This window comes from Musa acuminata, chromosome BXJ1-5 (assembly GCF_036884655.1).
Source record: "Musa acuminata AAA Group cultivar baxijiao chromosome BXJ1-5, Cavendish_Baxijiao_AAA, whole genome shotgun sequence".
Taxonomy (NCBI): Eukaryota; Viridiplantae; Streptophyta; class Magnoliopsida; order Zingiberales; family Musaceae; genus Musa; species Musa acuminata.
Genome location: NC_088331.1, coordinates 43987728 through 44011666, shown reverse-complemented (window position 1 = coordinate 44011666; position 23939 = coordinate 43987728). Strand labels below are relative to the sequence as shown.

At 40.1% G+C, this 23939-nt stretch overlaps 2 protein-coding genes across 2 annotated transcripts; one reads left to right on the top strand and one right to left on the bottom strand.

Moving 5' to 3' along the window:
* The first annotated feature begins 764 nt into the window (after positions 1 to 764).
* Positions 765 to 3755, top strand: LOC135674454 (cyclin-D4-1-like). Its single transcript, XM_065184319.1, has 6 exons — positions 765 to 1245; positions 1774 to 1859; positions 1978 to 2076; positions 2163 to 2364; positions 2464 to 2585; positions 2768 to 3755. The coding sequence occupies exons 1-6, from the start codon at positions 942 to 944 to the stop codon at positions 2990 to 2992; spliced, it is 1038 nt and encodes a 345-aa protein (XP_065040391.1). The 5' UTR covers positions 765 to 941; the 3' UTR covers positions 2993 to 3755.
* A 10804-nt stretch (positions 3756 to 14559) lies between these two features.
* Positions 14560 to 15789, bottom strand: LOC135673999 (E3 ubiquitin-protein ligase ATL6-like). The gene has a single exon (XM_065183409.1). The coding sequence runs from the start codon at positions 15787 to 15789 to the stop codon at positions 14560 to 14562; it is 1230 nt and encodes a 409-aa protein (XP_065039481.1).
* Positions 15790 to 23939: the final 8150 nt, after the last annotated feature.

Sequence of the window (23939 nt, the reverse complement as noted above, 5' to 3'; positions counted from 1 at the left end):
GCTGTTTGCCTTCCAAGCCCTAACATACATAAAAGTCCATATATTATGGTTTTACATTCTTTAATGCAACATATCAGATTCCTAACGTCTAAATCTAAGGCCAAAATTAAAGGAGTAGAGAACATATCACCCATTTCTTGTGAATCTAATTTGGCAATGCATTCACCTTTTGGAATCATGCCATCTCATTTCACACCATATAGAACAGAAGGTATCATTATTTTCTTTATACAGTACATGAAGACCACAAAAAGGAATGAAGAAATATCAAACAACAATGGCAAGTGTCTTTCTACTACTAATTTGATAATAATTGACAACTGAAAATTTATCTTTTGTTCCTACTTTAACAATTCTTCTAATAATATAACAATGTCAGTAATTAGCACTCCTCACATATTTCATCTTTGCAATCAATCTTATGAACAATAATTCTAATGAAGTATACTTATGTAGATAATGTCATTATCATTGGGCAATTATTAAATGTTAATTAAGAAAACATATCCAAGCTTTTGAAGTCCCAAGAATCCTTCCCTTAATTCATATTTTGTAGGGATTATGATACAGAAATATCATACACAATCTAATCTTCTCAAACTGTTCCCACCAATAAATTATCACATCATCATTTTTTTTGGCACTCTCATCATCATCTCTAAAGAAAAAAGAGTACATATTTTAATTATTTCTTCCTTTATTTTCCTTTGCTATTCTCTTCTCTTCCTCCCCTACAAAACTCTCACTTTTCTCTCTAGACAACAGTGAGGCCTCCTCTTATCCTCTGCTTCCATGGAACTCAGTTTCAATGTGACAAGGAGTCACCTTTGAGGGAAGAAGAGGGAGGGAGGGAGGGGGGGAGAAAAAGGACCCTTTCTGGTAACTGAAGGTTTCGCGTTTCCCTTTTCTACATCTCCTCTCTCTCTCTCTCTCGGTGAGCAATGAGTCCAAGCTATGACTCTGCTTCCTCCATCCTCCTTTGTGCTGAGGATGGTGACAGTGTCTTGGGCTTTGATGATGTGGAGGAGCAGCGTGGGCACAGGCCTAGTTGGGGTTCTGAACCAAAAAGGTTTGATTTTTACGGGGATCTCCCGGTGGATTCTACCCTGCAGTCGGATGAGCGCTTCGGTTGGTTGGTCGAGAGGGAACAGGGGCATCTGCCGAGGGAGGACTACGGCCAGAGGCTGCGTTCCGGAGCTTTGGACCTTTCCCTCAGGGGAGATGCCATCGATTGGATGTGGAAGGAGGGTTCTCTCTTCTCTTCTCCTCTCTTCTTCTTTGTTGTTCCTTGTCGCTTTAGTTGAACTCATTGAATAGTCTTTCGATTTAAGTTGATTTGCTCAAAACAAAGCAAAAAAGAGTACTGTGGATAATTATAAGACTGCTGCCATTGCTAACTACATTTCTTGCTACTTGATGTGCCCTCTTCTTCTTCTTCTTCCTTTTTTTCCCCTTTTTTTGGTGCTTTTTTTTCCATTTTATGTTCAATTATACCTCTGTTATATTGGTATTCCTAATTAGACATTCCGATTTACCTTTATTTTTTGTCCATAGGTTTGTATGAATTATTGGATCGGTAAGATAAGAAAAAAACTTGAATTTTGTCTGAGAACTGGCTGAAATGTGATTCCGAAGATCACACTGTTCTAATTTATTTTGTCTTTCATGTCTTGTATCTAAACAATGAAAATGATTTCTTCTTTTCCTCCTCCTTGCTTCCAGATTTTTTCTTCTCAGTTGTAGACTGATGGCATTTGTGGTTTGTCTAACAGGTTCATGCCCATTACAATTTTGGACCATTAAGTGCTTATTTATCTGTCAATTACTTGGATCGGTTCCTCTCTGCCTATGAGTTTCCAGTAAGAGCACTCTCATCGTCTATAATCTGATATTTCATGCACACATTGCTCATATGCCTTTCTGTCAATCCAATAATTCACCAACTAACTCCCATCTTTTTGTTGTTTGTAATTGTAGCAAGGCAAGACTTGGATGACACAGCTATTGGTTGTGGCCTGCCTAACTTTGGCTGCCAAGATGGAGGAAACTGAAGTCCTTCTGTCCCTGGATTTACAGGTGAGATGACACCAAGAACACAATTATCTCGATATAATCTTTGCAAAATATCTCTGTTGCTACCCTATCTGTATCTTGTTGGCTAGGTTGGTGAAACAAAATATGTGTTTGAAGATAGGACTATTCAGAGAATGGAGCTTCTGGTGCTGAACACCCTCAAATGGAGGATGCAAGCTGTGACACCTTTCTCGTACATAGATTTCTTCCTTCACAAGTTCAGTGGTGGCAATGCACCCACCAAGTTGTTGGTTTCTCGATCTACAGAACTCATCTTGGGCACAGTTAAAGGTAGATTTCTTTATGAAAGCGAGAAACTTTAGAATCTGATTTATCATTAGCATTGGTAATCGAATCGAATGCCCAAGAATCAAGTGTAATTGGATGCAGGGATAGATTGCCTAGCATTCAGACCTTCAGTGATTGCTGCGGCCATTGCGCTGCTGGTTCTGAGAGATACCCAGGTTGTGGATGCTGAGAAGAGTCTGTCCTTTTGCACTCATGTAGCAAAGGTAAAAACGATTCTATCATTATTACTATTGATATCTTTCTTGGACCAAAATCTTCTTGCATGGGTGCTACTAGTTTTGCAATTTGAAGATTATCACCAGATGTTTAATGCTTTTGAGTCTCATCTCCGAGGAGATGTTTGATGGGCTTCAAATTTCAATCATCATTACTTTGGTTGTTGCAGGAGAGGGTGTTGGCATGCTTTGAAGTGATTCAAGACAAGGTGTTCATGTGGAAGCAGTCACTTAAAGATGGTAGCTCATCAGTGTCCTCTGTGCCGCAAAGCCCAGTAGGGGTGTTGGATGCTGCTTGCTTGACCTATCACAGTGATGATGCAACTGTTGTGTCACATGCAACATGTCTCCATACTTCTTCTCCAGCTAGCAAGAGGAGGAAAGTAAGCAGATGATCAATGTCACCAAGTAGCTGTGAATGTGTGTACTCCTTGCTCTCTTGGCAGGCTTTGCTACTTTCAAACAAGTATTTTGGTTTATTCAGGGAGAATTTTGGTGTACTGAGGAGTTCTTCCACCAAAAAAAAAATTAAGAAAAAAAGGAACAGATGCAAGCAAGTGAGCAAAGTGTCATCCACCATCTTTTAGATTAAGAAAAATTAAAGAGAAATGGAAGGAGATGGTGAATCTATTTAGGAGGAAGGTACTGCTACGCATTGGTTATTCTTCTCATAGTGAAGAAATCAGGAAATAAACTTCTTTCAGGATCAGAATTTTTAGCATTAAAAAAAAACAAAAACAAAAAAAAGGAACAGAAATTGAGAAAAACATAGAAGTGGATTTGCTCAGAAAGTTTTGTTGTATTTCTAATGCCTGCCATCCTACTATTTGGTCGATTGGTTGTCTGCTTTGACTCTGGAATTTGCTCATCCTCCCATGGCACAAGAGAAGAGCCCCTGTCAGTGGAAGTATTGGGAAGGCAACATACAAAATCTTCAAGGAGCAGAGAATCCAATGTTAATTAGATGTGTGTAGGACTGCTGGTAGACTTGGAAGTTTCAGTGCCTGATGTAAAGATCATAGCTGTATTTGCAGAGGAGAATTACTCCCTGCAGCTTTGTTTGCCTCTTTTGGGATCTCCCTTTGTGAAAATGTGTCTATTTAGTCCTAATCAAACACATCATGAGATCCAATCTGGCAAAGGCCATTAAATTGTGCATATGGTGTTGCAAGGCATTTTGGACTTCATATGTACATACATGTGGATGTATATGTATAATTTTCCTCATCCAAGTTCAGATTGATAGAGAACAGTAGCACAGGATAAGCACTAAGTGAGATCCACTTCACCTAAAGGTTATCACATCTGCACTTATTTGTGACAAATAGAGGCAATCAGACTCTGTTATTTTGATTCATCTATACTGAATGCATCATGAATGAAAGGGATTCTTGACAAACATATAACTTGCAGAGTTTAAAATAATATATTTTATCATTGTAAATTATGTATATATATATATATATATATATATATATATATATATATATATATATATATATATATATATATATATATATTCTTATATGTATTAAATTTCCCTCATTGTGTTAATATTCATATAGAAAACCCCTATTTTAAAATAAATATGGTTAAATTCCCCTTATTAGTTTGTTTGAGTTAAATCATTAAAATAAATATATAAATTTTAAAATATTTTAATGTAATACTCAAATTAATCTTATATTGAAAGTAAGTAAGATTAATATTCATCTATAAAGATCTGATAAGTGTATTATTATCAACTTTAGTTTAAATATTTTGATTAGTTATTTGGGTTCAACAAAATTGATAACTAATTATCCCATCAGTTTATATATGGATAACTAATTGATAACTAATTATCCCAACAAAAGTCGTGACATTTGGTACCAAAATTGAGGGGTTCGAATAGGAAAAGATTATATATAGATAAAGTCCTAATGACTTATTATGACGTCTAACTATCACTATACTATATTATGTCCCACATATATCATACTAGAGTTTGATCTAAACTAAACATCAAACACCTATGTGGGAGAGTTTGTAACACACTAATTAGACCAATATCGAAAATGGATAAAACTAATATTGACTCTAATGGGTATATTATTATGAACCTTAGTTTAAGTATTTTAACCAATAATTTAGATCAAATAAAATTAATAGATCACTTAGATATTATGATATTTAATATGTAAATATTGAAAGATATTAATGTAAATTAGAGTTTGGTTAATTTATGGATAGCTAATGATGTTTTATGTTTTGGAAGAACAATTACACTAAATTAAATTTAGATAGATGAATGCAAAACTTATTAACTTTGAGGGATATGTGTAGTTTTAACACTTTGGTAGCAGTCTTTGAATTCATGTATACTAAAGACACTATGGCTTATATTTCATCCTTCAATATCTATACTTATCATTTAAGGGGTCTTATGAGTAAACCATGATGTTATTATTATATTCTAAAAGCACTCTTTCTGTTTAATGTCTACAAATTTTTCCTACATTTCAATCCAAATTTCTACCATCAATTGGTCACACTAGCATATGAATATTCAGAGTAAATTTAAATAAAAAAACTCTAGTAACATAGAAAAGTTAGCTTATATATTCTCATTTCTTGCTTCTTTTTTTCCTTTCCTACATTATCATCATCATTATCATTATCTCTCTACCCAACATTAGTGTTACCTATGTGGCCATTGCCTCTTAATTTTCTCTTATATCATCTTCAACTCTAATGCTTCATTCTTCACTGTTATCACTATCATCACTTGAATTATATTGTCTTAAATATTTTTCATTAAAAAAAAACCTATCAATGGATACAAGTGCATCCCAATGATAAAGTCATTTACTATAATAAACCCTATTTCTGTACTGCATGCTTTTCTTATATAGCCTTTCCCATTTGTTCAAATTACATTGACATAATTCTCTTTGTAATGGTTGAGAAAAACCAAAGGAAATTATAATCCTGCCAAAAGCATTTTTTTTTTATAGACTGTCAATGCACAGATCCCCATGCTTGAAGCTGTTCTATGAACAAGAGACTGATGAGACAGACACAGAAAGTTGAACCAGGACATGGATACCATCTACATGGCAACATTGCTTGTGTTGGAACTTGGCCACCTTCCAGGTTGATCCATGTCATCAAGATGCCATTAGGCAAACCTAATTTTGTCCTTCCATTATTCAACTCCATTTCTTTCACATGTACTTTTTTTTTATCTTCACCAAGATGCATTTAGTTAGTATACTGTTGTTATATAACTTTGGAAACATCAACACTTACTTTAGTTCTTCCCCTCTTCCATAATTCTACAGGCTGGTGGGTCATAGATATTGCTTCCTTCATCTGTCTCTAACATTTGAGAGATCTCTATATCTCTTTGGTTCTTGCAATGAGATGATGTTTACTTGCTTGTGTAGTGAATTGGATGTGAAGGAGATCTCTCAAATGTTAGGTGTTGTGGTCAATCCGATGTGAACTAGACGTGGCAAATCCGATCCGACTTAATCTGTTTTATGAATCTTATCAAATTTGAAATAGGAAAGAAGTTTATTTGGAATGAAGTGAGAGATTTAAAATTTGATGTGAAGATGTCTGCATAGAAAGTTATAATCGAACTCGTAACATCACTTGTTTAGAGGTGAAATTCTCACGTGTCAAAAGAAAGATTGGATCCTCTAATTTCCATCGTATCGAGTAGAATGCTTGCTAAGAGAAAGAAAAAGAAAAAGTGATCAAGGAGAATGCTTGCTAAGAGATTAGCACATCAACGTTGTATCAAGTGCGAGAATTATTTTCTATAGATATTATGTTGTTATGATACATCTGATTGGCACATCATCGTTTTCAGATTAACTGGACTTGGACTTTGATTGTTTAGTTTTTAGGATACGATAATTGCTAGATCATTAGATAATTATTAGCTTGCAAAGGTTTGAGATACCATATTTCCATCTTCCCATGTATCTTTTAAATAATTTTAACTTAAATTAGCGTAATATTGTTCAAGCAAAATTTGGTTATTTGGTAGGGGGAGGCGGCACCAACTTGGTTTGAGTTCAAGTTTGTCGTAAGAGATCTTGTAAAAAAAGAAAAACTATATCAAGTGTACCCAACAAAATTTATTTGATGATTAAATTAGTAAAGAGTTCGAAGAATTGGATCAAATATCGAATCGAATACAAATATATCTATGGTCTTTTATACTGTGACTTTTAGAATATTACTCTCGTAGACACATAATGATATCAAGAATAATTATGTGTATTTCTTGACCATGGTGAAATGATGCATCATCAAATTCATGGGATATGTGAAAGTTATGATGTGGATAGTAACGTCCATGAGGTATTAGTCACATGGCGATGTAGTATCAATCATGTGATGTTGAAATGTCGATCATGCATCTTTAAAGTATCAATAATGTTATTATTTTTCTATCATTTATTTCTCATTATACTTTAACCAGTATAACAAAGTCGGGACATGATGTGATTCTTATTCAACTGTTGACATCCACGCAAAAGGAGCTGGGACTTTTGGCCATTTCGACCATTTTCCCATTGAAAGGAACACTTTTGGGTTGTTGTCGATTACTCTATCATCAAAGGAAGCGCTTTAAGCCACGTCAATCATACCATCATTGAAAAAAGTACTTTGGGCCATATTAGTCACACTATTATCATTTGGAGCATTTTGAGATGTTTTAGTCATACTATCATCAAAGGGAGTACTTTAATTCATATCAATTATACTATCATCAAAGGAAGCACTTTGGAGTCAGTTATGTTGGTTATTTTATTGTTAAAGAAAGTACTTTGGACTATTTTGATCACATCATCGTCGAAAGAAGTACACTAGGTCATAGTAGTCACTTTATTATTGAAGAGAGAGCTTTTGTCTATGTTTGTCATAGAAGGAAGTGCTTTTAGCCACACCATCATCGAATAGAGCACTTTAGATAGTGTTGGTTATGTTATATTCGAAGGAAGTGCTTTGGGCTATGCCGACTATGCTGTCATCGATCATATTGGTGTTGAGTGTTGAATCCTAGATTTTGATGATGAAACTAATTGATAAGTTTATTAGATTAATATAATTTTAAAATAAGTGACATTATTAATATTTTGATCATGGACTCGTACCACTAAAGGGCCAACTATGGAAGCAAGAGAGTCAGATATTGTGTTGGAAAAATTATCATATCAACATCAAGTTAGAAGATTGATCGACATACCAAAGATCAGACTTTATACTATAAGTTCAGGCATCATGTCTAAAGGATTAAATATTACTCTAGAAGATTGAATGTTATGCGATAATTGACATGCCAATGGAATGAGTGATATGTTGAAAAAAAGATGATGTGTCAGAAGATTGGACGATATACTAGAAGAGCATACAATATATTGAAAGCTTCATAAATATGTTAGATGTGTGGAGATTTGTATAGTTTTAATCAAGATTATTTTCGATTAATTTATATCAAAACAAAGCTCACTTTTTTAAAAAGCTATTGGGCTTGAAGTTAGACCTAATTGGGCCCGTTAAAAAGCTAAACCAGTGGCCTAGACCAAGCTTGGATAGTGATACCACTAGGCCTAGGTAGTAGTATTGCTTGAGTTAATTAACAACCATAGTTTGTACTTTATCAACTTTTTTAATGGTGGTACCATGGTGGTGGTATTACTGCCTAGAGCGATAGTAGTCTCATCCAGAATTCAAATTTTATAATGGTAATACCGTTGGAGTCTAAATTTGCAAGGTCAAAAGTTGTAATGGTAATACTACCCGATATCTGTTAGGATCGAGAGCACTAAGAGGGGGGGGGGGGGTGAATTAGTACCACGGAAATCTTTCAGCAATTAAAAACGAAAGCTGCGTTCGTTCGATAAAAACGATTTCGATATAAAAGCTGATTCTAAGATTACTTAAGATTAAGAGTAGTTTACGTCTAAACACAGTTTACGTCTAAACGCAGTTTACGTCTAAACGCAGTTTGCGTCTAAACGTAGTTTAAGCAGTTTTACGTCTGAACGCAGTTTGCGTCTAAACGCTGTTTGCGTCTAAACGCAGTTTACGTCTAAACGCAGTTTGCGTCTAAACACAGTTTTACGTCTAAACGTAGTTTCAGAAAGATCTTAACTTAGAAACTCGTTCGTAAAAGCGCAGAAGGCAGTTTGCAGTTATAAATGGAATCAAAACGTAAGCGTAAACTGCAATGTAATGATCGTACGAAAACACCGATTTACATCTAAATGCATATTCGGAAAGATCAAAACTTAGAAACTCGTTCGTAAAAGCGCAGAGGGCAGTAGCTATGTAGGAGGTTTGCAGTAATGATAAAGTGCTCAAAGTAAAAGCAAACCAGAGATTTAGAGTGGTTCGGTCAGTCTTGACCTACTCCACTTTTGGCTTCCTCCACCGACGAGGTCACCGACGTCAACTAGAGGCCTTCCTTCAATAGGCGAAGGCCAACTGCCCTTTTACAGTTTCACTCCTTTTGACGGGCTCAGGAGACAACCCTTACAGAACCTTTCTCTCCTCTCTTTACAACTCAAAACTTGAAGAACAGAGGGAGGAGAACTTTTGGGCTTTTACAAAAATTTTGAGCTCTTAGAATCACAGAAAAGATCAAGATTTCGATGTAGGTTTGTATGCTTTCTGTGCTGAATGGGTGGGGTATTTATAGGCCCCAACCCAGTTCAAATTTGGAGCTTAAAACGATCAAATCCCGAAATTCCGGGATCAGGCGGTTGCACCTCCTGACTGGAGAGGTTGCACCGCCTGGCAGAGCTCGGAGACTGAGCCCAGGCGATTGCACCTCTCTGTCAGGGGCGGCTGCACCGCCTGAGTCTGGCTTGGAGATTGAGCCCCAGGCGGTGCCACCTCCTGATTGAGGCGGTTGCACCTCTCCTGCCAGAGCTCGAAGACCGAGCTCAGGCGGTGCTACCTCTCTGTCAGGGGAGGTTGAACCGCCCAGTCTCGCTCGGAGACTGAGCCCAAGCGGTGCCACCTCCTGGTTGGGGCGGTTGCACCGCCTAGTCTCCCTAGGAGACTTAGCCCAGGCGGTGCTACCTCCTGGCTTGGGCGATTGCACCTCCTGGTGCAATCCGGGTCCGAATGGGTAGCTCCATTCGGCCCAATTTCAGTTTTTCAAGGGCCCAAATGCCCCAAGATTAAGCTAATGGGATCACCTCCCATTTCCAACTTAATCAACGTGCTAACTACGATTAATTCTAAGACAATTTCTGCAGCTTTGCTTCGGTGCGTCAATCGTTTCTTCCGGCGAGTTTCCGACGAACTTCCGTCGATCATCTGATGAACCCTCGGTGATGCTCCTACGGACTTCCGGCAAACTCCTAGACTTTGCGACGATCCACTTGGCGAGTTTCCGACGAGCTTCACTTGGCAAGCTTCTGGACTTCTCGGATTCTGTTCCCGCAGAACCTCCGACAACTGTCCGAACTTCCGTTGAACTCTCGGACTCCCAACGTGATCATTGACTTGACTCCGGCGCAACTCCTGCTGCTTGTCTAACTTTCATCGTAGTTAATCCTGAACACTTATCTCAACACATAGATTAGACAACAAATGACAATTGACTTCATCATCAAAATCCGAGATTCAACAATATCAACGATAGTATCGTCCGTGTTCCAAAATTTATAGGGATTTAAATTTTTGGCTCTATTTTTAAAGCTTTTTGGGACTTATAAAATTTTCACTTAGGCTTGGTTGATAGAGCATCATCTAATCCTTAGCCAGTGAAGTATTATAAGCTCTCATTTTAAACATAGTTTGTGTATTTTCCTCCTCTTGAGTTTGGTTGTAATTCTAAGTTGTAGGAGATGAAAGATCTTATGTAAAAAAAAGTATGAATGTTATGTTCTAAGCCTGAAAAAGGAGAGAGTTATAACAAGAGTAGTTGAACTTCGCTCATTGAAAAAAATATTGATAGTGAAAGCTAGTGGCCTCGAGGGACGAGGAATTGAGAGAGAACATAAGTTAGGAAGACTGAACTACTATAAATTGGTTTACTTTCTTTACTTACTCGACTTAATTTTATTCTCTTTACTTATAACTTTAACTTAATCAATCAAATTTCTAAAATCGATTAAAAATACTATTGTACTAATTTACCCTCCCCTTTTAGTATCATTAATATCCTAATATTGGGAGTCATTTCTTTAGTGGATTTAACCATGTTGGTGTTAGAAAATACCTTTCCGGGGGTTCAAACATGTTGGTGTCGGGAATCACCTATTGGGAGTTCAACCATATTGGTGTCAAAAATTACCTCTTAGGGGGAAACCACCTCTTTGAAGCATTTGGCCATCTTGGTGTATTGGAAATATCTCTTTGGGGGTTTAACCATGTTAGAGTATGTTAGTGTTAGGAATTATCTCTTTGAGGTTTAACTATGTTGGTAACAAGAGTCACCTCTTTAGGGGATTCGATCATGTTGGTATTCAAAGTCACCTCTTTAGGGGTTTAATCACATTGGTATCTAGAATCACCTCTTCGGGAGTTTTGTCATATTAGTATAGGGAAAACACCTCTTTGGGAGTTCATCCATATTAGCATCAAAAATCATCTTTTTGGACAGCTTGGTTATGCTAGTATTGAGAAATGTCTATTTGGGGGTTTTGCCATATTGGTACTGGGAAATACCTCTTTAAGGGGCTTAGTCATATTGGTGTCGAGAATTAGCTCTTTGGGGAGTTTGGCTATATTGGTGTTGAGAATTATCTCTTTAGAGGATTCGAAGGAGGTTTAATGATATAAAATTATTGGTGTCATTGTCTTAAAATAAAATTTTGTTATCCAATATAGGAAGGAGGTTTAATGATATAATCAAGGTTCGAATTTGAGTGTGTTACAAATTTGATATATATGAGTGGGTTCGACAAGAGATTATATAAAAATAATTATGTCAAGATATACCTAACCAGGTTAGTATGATGCTTAAATTAATAAGAGATTTGAAGAATTTGATGATCAAGTATCAAATATAAAATATATAATTCATCGTGAATCCCTAATGAGATATACTCGAGGGCCTTTAGATTTTTTTAATCTCTTCTCATCATTAAGTGCTAAGAAATTTTTTTAAAATTTTTTATTCTTTAAACCTATCCTAAAATAATGTTTCCATAAAAAATGGCTTAATTTCTTTATGGGGCTAAACCTTAATCCATTCCGAAGAAATGTTGGCCGGCCCATTTGTAACAGAGCCAACCGGACCGGTTTTTGCACTCACCAACCCACCAATCCCCGAACTCTTCTCTTGGCGCCTTCTTCTCCCCCGTCTTCTTGCGTGATTTGTCGCTCAAATTAGAACTGATCTCGAGTTCTTTGAGCATATCAGGGTTCATGTTAGATTGTTCGTGAAAGTGAGGAGGAGAAAGATATTGAGGAGTGCACGCGGAGGATGAAGGAAGCTTTGGAGAAGATTGTTCATGTTAGGTCGAGTGTAGCCCAGCCGAAGAATGTCCCTGTGCAATCCACAGAGTCGAAGTTCATCAAGTACAAGCCACCGCAGCAATCTACAGCATTCAATTCTGGTGCAAAAAGAGGATTATGCGGATGGTGGAGATGCCTGTGATGCACTCCCCACCACGCCCTGTCTCAGTGAAGAGACCAACAGGACTGGAAGATCCCTCCTTGCATCTCCAGTTGGAAGAATCCAAAAGGTTACACAAATTCCTTTAGACAAGCGTCTGGCTGAAGATGGCACGGTTCTTCAAGATGTGCAAATAAATGACAACTATGCTAAGTTTGCTAAGGCTATGAGCGTGGCTGGACAGAAGGCAACAGATGCCATTGAGATGAGAACAAAGGTGCTGAAGGAGCTAATGAAAAAAGAGAAGGAAAGAAAGGAGCAGGAACTACGTGCATTGGCTCGAAAGGCACGTTCTCAGAGAACCGGCACTGCGCCGGCCCCTGCTTCGCCTCTTCCTTCTGACAAGAGCATGATTGATGATGCTGAAATAGGAGAACCACAGGAACAGCGGAAGGAAACAAGGGAAGAACGGCAAGAGCGGCTACAGCGTGATAAGATTCGTGAAGAGCGGAGACGTGAGAGGGAGAGGGAGAGAAGGATGGAAAACAGGGATGCTGCAATGGGGAAGAAGAGTAAGACCACTAGGCATGGCTAACATTTGGAACTTGATTTATCCAATAGTTTGTAAAGTCTCGCTTTCCAACTCGCATAACATGACAGTTTCCGCATCCAGATTCAATATCTATGCTTCTGTTGATGAGATCGAGGAATAAATTAGTATGAAACTATAGAAAAGAACCCAAGGTTGTGAATAGGAAGAGATAGCGATCGATGTCCACGAGAAGAACAAGGCCGGAGTTCTGAGGTATCGATGCTTACAGCTTTTGGTGATTGTAGATTACGAGAACGACTACTACGTGTATAAATCTGGTCTCGGGTTGGGACGGTGTTGTTGCCACGCACTTGCAATGGTGGAGGTCAACAGCGACGGCACGCAATCGGACACCTCCCCGGCTGTTACTATTCCGCTGGTCATCGGTCGTGACCTGGTGCCTTCCTCTACGCCGGGGTCTCATGCACCTGACGAACCTCCGAGCCAGGAAGAGCAAAAACTCATTGGCAGGCCGTGGACGACGGCACTCTTCGACTGTGGAGACAACCAAACCAATGGTTTTCTTCTCTTCTTCTCTCGTGGCTCCCCCCTGTCGTCTCGTCACATGTTTTCATGCGTTGGATATCATTTCGTGGTTGTTGACAGATTTCTCTCTTCTCAATTTCAGCTGTGTTGACTGCCTTCTGCCCATGTGTAACTTTTGGACAAATTGCAGAGATCTTGGATGAAGGCCAAACCAGTAAAGAATTACTTACTCCTCTCTCTCTCTCTCTCTCTCTCTCTCTCTCTCTGTGCATATCGTGAGTTTTGTTGTATGAGATAGACGTAATGTGATGCTGATGATGTGAATGATTGTTGAGGCTGCACCCTGGGGAGCTTCATGTACATCCTGCTGGTTCCTGCTCTCTGCACCTGTTGGATTCTCGGTGCCTACTACCGGCAACAGCTGAGGAAGAAGTACAACTTGATCTCTTCCCCAGCTCATGATCGCACTCTCCATCTCTTCTGCCCTTGCTGCTCTCTGTGCCAGGAGTTCAGAGAGCTCCACAACAGAGGACTTGACCCTTCTCAGGGTACCTCCCCACCCTCTCTCTCTCTCTCTCTCTCTCTCTCTCTCTCTCTCATGCTTGCTTCTGTTCTGTTTGTCTGCAGGATGGCTGGGTTACCTTGCTAAACAGCAGGAAACAAGGACTCTTCCTCCAGATGGGCAATCCATGGACAAGTAAGCAAGTTCTTCCATGGGAGGGAGTGTGCTGGTTATATATCTTTCATTTTTTGTTTGGAAATGGGAAGCTTGTTTAGAATAAAATTTGTTGCACCTAATAACACATTTAGCATGTTATAGGCAATGAACATGAAGATGTGTGGATCTTGAGATAAATCTATCCAAAGTGGAGTTTCTGTTATGGACTCATTGGATATAGTCATGATTTCATTCACCAAATTCGACATATATATATATATATATATATATAAAATTGACCATCTTCCTTGTAAGCCACAAACAGGATAGCATCTCTTCGAGCATTCATCGTTGCCTCGTTCATCTCCAAATCAAATATTGTGATCAATCACACAAAAAAATTGACCCATTTACCTACATACAACAATACAGTTTAAGCACACTCGCATTAATAATCCTAGACTAAGTCGATAACACATTATGACATGAGCAGCATATTTTACGTACGTCTACGCGCCATTTTCCACCGTGGATTATCCCAAATCCAACGGCCTTTGAATGGACACGTCATCATGATTATTATTTTGGGGGAATCGAGTAAGGCAGCGTACCGAGTTTACGTCGACTCGGTCAACTCGTCCGCCCCGCCAGGTCACCGCGGTAGCCCGCGCTCCTGCCCGGCGGCGTTTACCCTTGCGCCGGTGCCGACGAGCCAGTCGAAGGGCGACCACACGGACGCAAACCTCCCCCCCGACGATCCCTCCGTGTCCACCTTCTTCGTGGAACCCTCGTTGCTGTCCCCTCTCTTCCGCGATGGGACCGTCGACGAGACCGTCCGGATGAAGAAGGAAGGCCAACGGTCGGAGATCGCCTGCCGCACGCTCCAACCCCCGCGGCTGAACCCTCCTTCTGCGCTGCCGCGGTGGCCATGATGGGAGCTCCCCTCGCTGGCGGTGATCGGGAACGCGGCACAGCTCGCTGACCGGTGGAACCTCAGCGCCGCGAAGATCTCCCGCCGTACGTGCTTCGGCAGCCGCAGCGTGTAGCGGTCGACGTCCTCCAGCGAACCGAGCTGCCCCAGCGAGTGCCCGGTCGAGTTCCAGCGGGGCAGCTTCGACGTCGGCGGACACCGTCCCGCTCTGGCCCGCGCCTCCCGCTGCTCGCTCCCTATCCGCTCCAGTTCGATCGCCTCCTCCTCCGTCGGCGTCCTGTCCACATCGACCACGTGGTCCGGGGGCGAGTCGCAGGTCCCTGGCTCTACGGCCGCGGTAGCGGAGTCGGGCGGTGTGTCAAAATCCTCGCCGTCGCCATCAGCTTCAGCGGCTGCGACTGCGGCGGCTATGTCGGTGCGGCAGACGGGGCAGGTGATGTGGGAGGCGAGCCAGGCGTCGATGCAGTCGGGGTGGAAGACGTGGCAACAGCCGGGCAGAAGACGGAGGGCCTCGTCGTCCGCGAACTCGCTGATGCACACCGCGCACTCCAGCGTCCCCCGCCCCACCATCAGCGCCTTCGCCTCCGCGTACGCCATGGTCGGGAACGTCTCGAGAATCTCCGGGCTCAACCCCACCGGCGCCCGCCGCCGGAACGACATGGAGCCCTCCCCGGTGCCCGGCCCCTCCATGGGAATTGGGAGGCCGACGCAGTGACGGATGTAGACCGTGAAGAACGCAAGGAGGAAGAAGGAAGTGACCATGACGATGATGAGGACAATCGACGAGAGGCCGAAGCTGCTGTTGTTGACCTGGGCGTACTGGGGGTTCGGGAACGGGGGTTCGGCGCACCGAGTGATGTCGGGCAGCAACGCGAGCAGGAAGAGGACAGCCCCAATGCTTCCTCCGTCGCCGAGTCGGGCAACCGAACGGTGACGGCTCGTCGTCGCCATCGACGCAGGTGGGGTGGAAGGAAAGTTGGGTTCCGAGGAAGTCGAGCCGGCAGCTATAAATGCAACGGATGAAGATAACATGATGCCATTTCCTTAAACACCGAAGCTTCAAACTGTACAAGGCATGGAATAGCATAAGTACCGGTCTTCCATGGTGGTTATTCTAAGGTAAGGGAGGTAACAAGGACATCTTGTTCTTTCAAGAGCTCTTTGTTGCTTGAGCACTAAAGTTAGGGTTTGGTGGTTTGTAGAGCAGTTGGAGAAGAAACAAATGCACACATCAAATATGTCATGCATACACATACACTGGACCAACTTGTAATCAAACAAACGTATATATAGTGGTCTCCAACCTGACGACCATATGCATACAATTCCAGTTTTGCCCCTTCAGACTGCGAGGAGGGGCTGTGAGGCTAACATGGGTACGAATGGAACTGTGAGGCATAATAATACGACATATGCAATGCCGTCCATACAACACAATAGGCAGAGAGAGATACATGGACGTGGGATCGACAGGCGGCGGCGGCGGCGATGATGGCAGAGGACTTATCCCTTAAAATGTTAAATCATATTAAAAAATACTGTAACTCAATCTAGATTTTTTTCGAAATTATCCCTTAAAATGTTCGATCATTTTAATTTTAACTTATTATTTATTATGGTCAATGCATGGCCACAACTTCGCACGCATAATCCTCTCCTTAAGACCACTTCAACACCTTCCCAATTAACCCACCTTAAAATGCTGCCCGAATCTGCCGCTTCTCTCGACACCGACTGGTTCGCACAACGCAGGCATCCTCACAAACCCACGTATAAAGCCCCACCAGGCTCTATCGTCCTCCTCCCATCTTACGTACGCCTGCGTTCTTCGTTCATCGACCACGAACCACGAGGAAGTTGAGGAAGAGTCAGACATGGCTTTCGGCAAGGCAGCAATGGTGGCACTGTTGACCGTGGCGCTGGTGGCGGCGGCCTCGGCGGACCAGGTCGCGACCAGCTATGACGACCCTGCCTCGTGCTACTGCCCCTGCATGAAGGATCAGTGCATGCGCATCGACAAAGCCACGAAGGAGGAGTGCGCCAGCGCCTGCGATAATGGCTGCCGCCAGGCCGGCGCCGGCGGCCAGCCCAACCCTCTCGAGTTCTGCGGCTTCTGATCGCCATGAGACCCCTTCCTGCATGCGTTCGCGTCAGGACTCCAAGCATCACCTCTCTCTCTCTCTCTCTCTCTCTCTCTCTCTCTCTCTTTGTGCTTCAGTCCTGTGGGATTATGCATAGTGACATGCCCTTGGCGCAAAGAATATACGTAGAGAGATTGAGAGATATATATGTTAATGGATTGTGATAACAAATAGATATATGGTTGTCAAGCTATTTTTTTGGGCACGATAGCTCATCCTGTCATAGAATTGAAATATGTCATCCCGTATTTTAGGATCGATGGGCTCAATTTTGTCCAAAATATTATCAGATTTATAATTATTCGGCTGTTGATTAAGAAACTGTCTTCCATTTTTTATTTCTATGTGTATTAACAGTGAAGGAGTGAGTGCGTTAAACATTGTTTCTTCCCGTTATAGAAAAGCTACAAATTTGTCATGGAGTTCTTCGAATGAAATCGAACTCTTCCTTACATATAAACTGGCTGTGGACAGATCTCGAGTCCATTTAGTACTCATTATTAATATATATATTGATTGGATTACGAAGTATGCTTTTGGATCAGATAATTTTTTTTAAATAGCATCAAAAGGTATACAATTCTGATCTTATTCTATTGTTATTTAATTTCAATTTATGGTTTCAAAGTTTTTTACGTAATAATAACATAATTATAATTTGTATACTTATAATTTATATCAAAGTGTAGTGTTTTGAAATCAAATATCTTAGATCATAAAAGTATATCCTGTATTTAGATCTGTTTATTGACACACTTCGTTTGATAAAATGTATTATTCAATTATCGATCTGCTTTCCTATTTCATCCATCTTATTACTTGCTTGTGAGTGATGTAAGGTTCCTTGTCTTACATTGGGAACAACATGCTGCCCATGTTTGATCAATGGGAAACTATTGACAGGTTATTGTCGGCGATAACACTATTAAGGGTGACAACCTCCGTTGGTTGCCAACCATAGGCTTGGACTGGTGGCTAATGTAGTCAACAACTACTCTCTGTAGTAGCCTAGATAGTGGAAGTGCTACGATTACATCGTTGCATATGGTGATTGCCACCGTGGATAGTGACTTCCTTGGGTGGCATTGCTGCTAACTATGGTAGTAAAATTTGGCCACAAGCGATGTTGCACACGTATCAGTGCCATTATGTGCGGTAGCACAGGAAGGCAACAACCCTATTAGGTTCTACCTTGATCGATGATTATATAGCAAACATACCATGAGGGAAGGCATGAGTTGTGGTGATGTTTATTGACCACGATCGGCGTCAACGACAATGCTAGAGGTCATGATTTAAAACGGTCATGCAACGAATATAAAGGAACACCAATCGGCCACGAACACTGGTGTTGCCAATGTGGGTCGCCCAATGGTTGTGTGATGGTTAAATGTTTCATAGCAACAGTGGACGATGGCCCCGTGAAGGAGTTGCCACTGTAAGGATGTGCGGCCGATAAAGACTCATGCATTGGTGATAGTCATGCATGTGGGAATGGAAAGTCGATGGAGGATTGACTGTGAATGACGGTCGACGGGCAATAGTTATATTGCATTGTCGACCAACATTGGCCGTTGATGAAAGATCGATTGACCATGGAGGTTGTTTAGGCCAACAATGTATTAAGTAGAGGGTGTTTAATTATTATTCTTGGATATTTATGTAGTTATTCATATGCATATGTTTTAAATTATGAAATAATATTAATTTTTGTATAAAAGCATAATCTATATTTTATTATGATTATAGTTATTATATGAGGTTTCTTTATATTGATTAATATTCAATAATTACTATAATTATTATTTTATTATTATTAAATTATTTCTGTATAAATTAGATTAATAAATATTTGGCGAATATTATTTATAACTTATATCCCTAAGTTTTATCTTACTAGTAGCTACTAAGGTTGTTTATGATTATAGACTTATGAGATATAAATTATAATAAATATTTTATCATTTATAATATATTTTAAACTATATTTTATATTATTGTATTATTTTTATAGTCCTTAAAGTGGCTTAGATCAATAACTTATAAATTTTTTTAAAATAATTAGTCCTAAATGATATTAAAAAAATAATATTTATAATCATATACATAATTATGAGATTCAAATAATTTTAAAAAAGAATCTACTTTGAATAATTATGTGATAGGATATGATGATATATCCTTGCTATTTATGGTTATAAATTTAAATATAATAATACTATTTCATAAAGATGACATTAGTCATCCGTAAATAATTTTGAGTGAATAATGAATATGTTAATATTTCACCCAAAGGTTGTTGAATCTCGTATTTTGATGATGAAACCACTTGATATATGTTTATGATTTAATCTGCGTTTTGAGTGACGCAGGATGCTTCGATCAGGATGAGACAATTAAAGCAGGATAATCATGTTGTGCCGAAGGAACATGTCAGAAGATTGGACGTCGGGCCGGTGGATCGGTCGACGTATCGACAGAAGGCTTCGGGCCGTGGACTCGGGCATCGGGCCAAGAAGAGCGGGTATTGTGCCAAGGATATCGGAGTTGCGGAGTCGACTGGCCGATTGGGCAATAGGCTGCAGAAGAGGACGATGCGCCGAAGAATCGGACGAAGCGTCGAGGGACCAATGACATGTCGGACAACTTGATTAATTGCTTAGGATTAATTGTCTCGATCGAAGTTTTGTTTTGTTGTGCAGGATTAACTACGATGAGAGTAAGACAAGCAGCAGGTGTTGCGCCGGAGTCAAGATCATGATCACGTTGGGAGTTCGAGAGTTCGACGGAAGTTCGGACGGTCGTCGGAGGTTCAGCGAGAACAGATCCGAGAAGTCCAGAAGCTTGCCAAGCGAAGCTCGTCGGAACTCGCCAAGTGGATCGTCGCAAAGTCCAGGAGTATGCCGGATGTCCGCAGAAGGATCACCGAGGGTTTATCAGATGATCGACGGAAGTTGGCGGGAAACTCGCCGGAAGAAGCGATTGACGCATCGGAGCAAAGCTGCAGAAGTTGTCTTAGAGTTAATCGTAGTTAGCATGATGATTAAGCATGAAAATGGGAGGTGATCCCATTAGCTTAATCTTGGGGCAATTGGGCCCCTGAAAAGATTCAAATTGGGCCGAATGGAGTGAACCATTCGGACCCTGATTGCACCAGGAGGTGCAACCGCCCCAGCTAGAAGGTGCAACCGCCTGGGCTGTGAGGTTGGGAGGTGCAACCGCCCCAGCCAGGAGGTGCAACCGCCCCAGCCAAGAGGTGCAACCGCCCAGAGCTCAGTCTTCGAGCTAGACTGGGCGGTGCAACCTCCTCTGCCAAGAGGTAGCACCGCCAGAGCTCAAGTTTCGAGCTCTGCCAGGCGATGCAACCACCGAGCTCAGTCTTCGAGCTCTGGCAGAGAGGTGCATCAGCCTGAGCTCAGTCTCGAGCTCTGCCAGGTGATGCAATCACCGAGCTCAGTCTTCGAGCTCTGGCAGAGAGGTGCATCAGCCTGAGCTCAGTTTCGAGCTCTGCCAGGTGATGCAACCACCGAGCTCAGTTTCGAGCTCTGCCAGGTGATGCAACCACCAAGCTCAGTCTTCGAGCTCTGCCAGGTGATGCAACCATCGAGCTCAGTCTTCGAGCTCTGGCAGAGAGAAGCAATCGCCTGAGCTCAGTCTTCGAGCTCTGCCAGGCGGTGCCACCTCTCCAGTCAAGAGGTGCAACCGCCTGATCCCAGAATTCTGGGATTTGATCGATTTGATCGTTTTGAGCTCGAAATTTGAATTGGGTTGGGGCCTATAAATACCCCACCCATTCAGCACTGAAAAGATACAGACCTACACCGAAATCTTGATCTTTTCTGTGATTCTAAGAGCTCAAAAGTGTTGTAAAGCCTTTAAGTCTCCTCCTTCTGTTCTTCAAGTTTTCAGTTGTAAAGTGAGGAGAGAAAGGTCTGTAAAAGTTGTCTCCTGAGCCTGTCAAAAGGAGAGAAACTGTAAAAGGGCAGTTAGCCTTCGCCCATTGAAGGAAGGCACCTAGTTGACGTCGGCAACCTCATCGGTGGAGGAAGCCAAAAGTGGAGTAGGTCAAGGCTGACCGAACCACTCTAAATCTCTGGTTTGCGTTTATTTTCGAGCACTTTATCATTACTGCAAACCTCCCTCATTACTACTGCTCTCTGCGCTTTCACGAACAAGTTCTAAGTGCTGTTCTTCCGAATCTACATTCAGACGTAAATTCGTATTTTCATACATTACAGTTTACGTTTACGTTTGATTCTGCAGAACTGTTTTCCGTGCTTTTACGAACGAGCTTCTTTGCAGTTTACACTTACATTTTAATCCTATTGATAACTGCAATCTGTCCTCTACGATTTTACGAACGAGTTTCAACATTTAGACGTAAAACTGCATTCAGACGTAAATCGGCTTTCCTCGCTCAATCATCAGATCTCAGTTCACGTTTACGTCTTGATTTCAACTGCATACTGCCTTCTGCGAGTATACAAACAAGTTTCAAAGTTTAGACGTAAATCTACGTCTAGACGTAAAACTGCGTTTAGACGTAAATATGCGTTTAGACGTAAATCTGAGTTTAAGACGTAAATCTGAGTTTAGACGTAAATCTGCGTTTAGACGTAAATCTGCGTTTAGACGTAAAACTGTGTTTAGACGTAAATCTGAGTTTAGACGTAAACTGCGCTTAGACGCAATCTGCGCTTAGACGCAAACTGCACTTAGATACAAACTGAGAATTTGCTTTTGCATCATAATAGTTTTTGAACGAACGCAGCTTTTGGTTTTTAATCGCTGTAAGATTTTCGCTGCACTAATTCACCCCCCCCCCCTCTTAGTGCTCTCGATCATAACAAAGGTGAAGTATGAATGATATATAGTCTATAAACTCAAAGTATTAGTGTTGTTTTCTATTTTAGAATAATACTTCTTTCCATATATTCTCATGTGTTTCTATATACTCTTTGAATCAAATTATTCAAAATAGTTAAAGCATGTATAGTTCACATAGTGTATATTAGATCTTGACCTAGCATGCGATTGACTTAATTACCAAGCTACTAAAGATATTTTATAGTAATACTGTAATATTTTTCATCTTTAAGAATTTCAAGTACTCTAATGTTCTAAGTATATCGAGATAAAATATTAGTGGTTAAAGAAAAAGTTCATAAATAATAAATGTTAATTTAGAACCTGAGCATTACTTTGATAATTACTGATCCATTTACTAAATATTTATCACCTAAAATATTTAAATAATATAATCTTAGAATGAGACTTTTAAGTAATTCATAAAGGATATGGTGTTGTATATTTAAATGGATATTGTTATTAACTTTTTTTCTTTACTTACTTAATTAAAATTATTTTTTTCTACTATTATTTTTATATTTATGTATATGCATATTATAGCTTAACATGATAACAAGATTATTTTGACAAGATAAATTATAAGAAGTCATTATGAATTATATTAGAAAAAACTAATAGTGTTGTAGTACATGAAAGGAAGTACGATATTAATGATATTCAACTACTATGACATACATTGATAGTTGGACTTAATAAATATTATTATATTTATTAAACTTATTAATTTATTTTATAAAATTCTTGGTCACATGTAAAATATTTTTTTAAAATTTTTAGAATTTAATGAAGTAAAATTATTTTTAAATAAATATTTTATTTTACTTATTTTAATTTTGAATTCTTTTTATATCCTACCAATTAATGGATTAAGTGGGAGAATATTAGATTTTCTAATCTTATATATATGATTGAATTATAAGTATGGTTATAACAAGTCTACTTATAATAAAATTTCACAGGATATTATCTTAATGAAAGAGACTTCTCTAAATATATATATTCTAGACTCTATTTTTGCTTATAAATAAAAAAACTTTATACAGATTATATAAAATATAAGATTTATTTTTAAAATCTCTCTTCTATTGTGATCTGTATTGTTGTTGATTGCTGATTGAATTACAAAGTGTGTTTTCGAAACAAGTAAATATTTTTTGAATGACATTAAAAGGTATACTGATCTTAATTTATTATTATGTTATCATATTCTTGATATATTATTACTTAATTTTAATTATTGACATCAAAATTTTATTATATAATAATAATATAATTATAACTTTTATGTTTACACGGGATGATTTGATTATCGTCGGAACACCTTACCTCGATCCTCAGCTCGTTGTCGATGATAATGTTGTGTGTTGAAGGGGTTTTGATGCTTGTTCTTGTATTGTATTGTCTGGACAAGCGCACGCACGTGTGTATAGTTTTGCATGTTTTCAGAATCTATAAATCATTGAGAAAATGGTAACTTAATTGAATCTTTAATCCAAATCCATCCAATAAAGCTAAATAGATACCGATAAGCATCCAATAAGACAAGAATTAGCCACGTTTCGGTGACGTGGTTGGATACACGATTTCAGGAGGATCGTGTCGACCATTGTAAAGTACGCGCGTTACACGTGACAAGTTGTATTACGCACATTTAACCCTCTGTGGCGTAGAAGCATGTTGCACGTGCGAGCCACGTTCCCAATCGAGACCCGACCGTCACCTGTTCGAGGAATTGCCAGTACAATTACCTAATCCGATCGAGAGTCGAGCGAGCGAGCGAGCGAGCGACAGTCCTATCATGTACAAATCGGCCTTCTCCGCAACAGTATACGCCGGTACACCGAGAGGCCGGATCAGCCGCCTGTCTCGCTCGATCCATCGAACACGGCGCTCGACATACATTGACGTCGGGTGGCGTGGGACCCTCATGATTTCTCCCGTGACACGGGGCCGTCTTCCCCTGTCTCCTGGGCAGCGTTGGGCACCAATTGCCTGACTCGCGGAGAGAGGAAAAGAGGAGGCGAAAAAGACACGGAAAGTAAAAGAAAAAGGGCAAAACAAAGGAGAGGTCGGCGCGATTGTCCTTGCCGA

Coding starts and splice junctions, on each gene's coding strand:
- LOC135673999 (XM_065183409.1), bottom strand. CDS start 15,789: ATGGCGACGACGAGCCGTCACCGTTCGGTTGCCCGACTCGGCGACGGA.
- LOC135674454 (XM_065184319.1), top strand. CDS start 942: ATGAGTCCAAGCTATGACTCTGCTTCCTCCATCCTCCTTTGTGCTGAG. Junction 1,246..1,773: donor CATCGATTGGATGTGGAAGG/AGGGTTCTCTCT, acceptor TTGTCTAACAGG/TTCATGCCCATTACAATTTT. Junction 2,586..2,767: donor TTTGCACTCATGTAGCAAAG/GTAAAAACGATT, acceptor TGGTTGTTGCAG/GAGAGGGTGTTGGCATGCTT.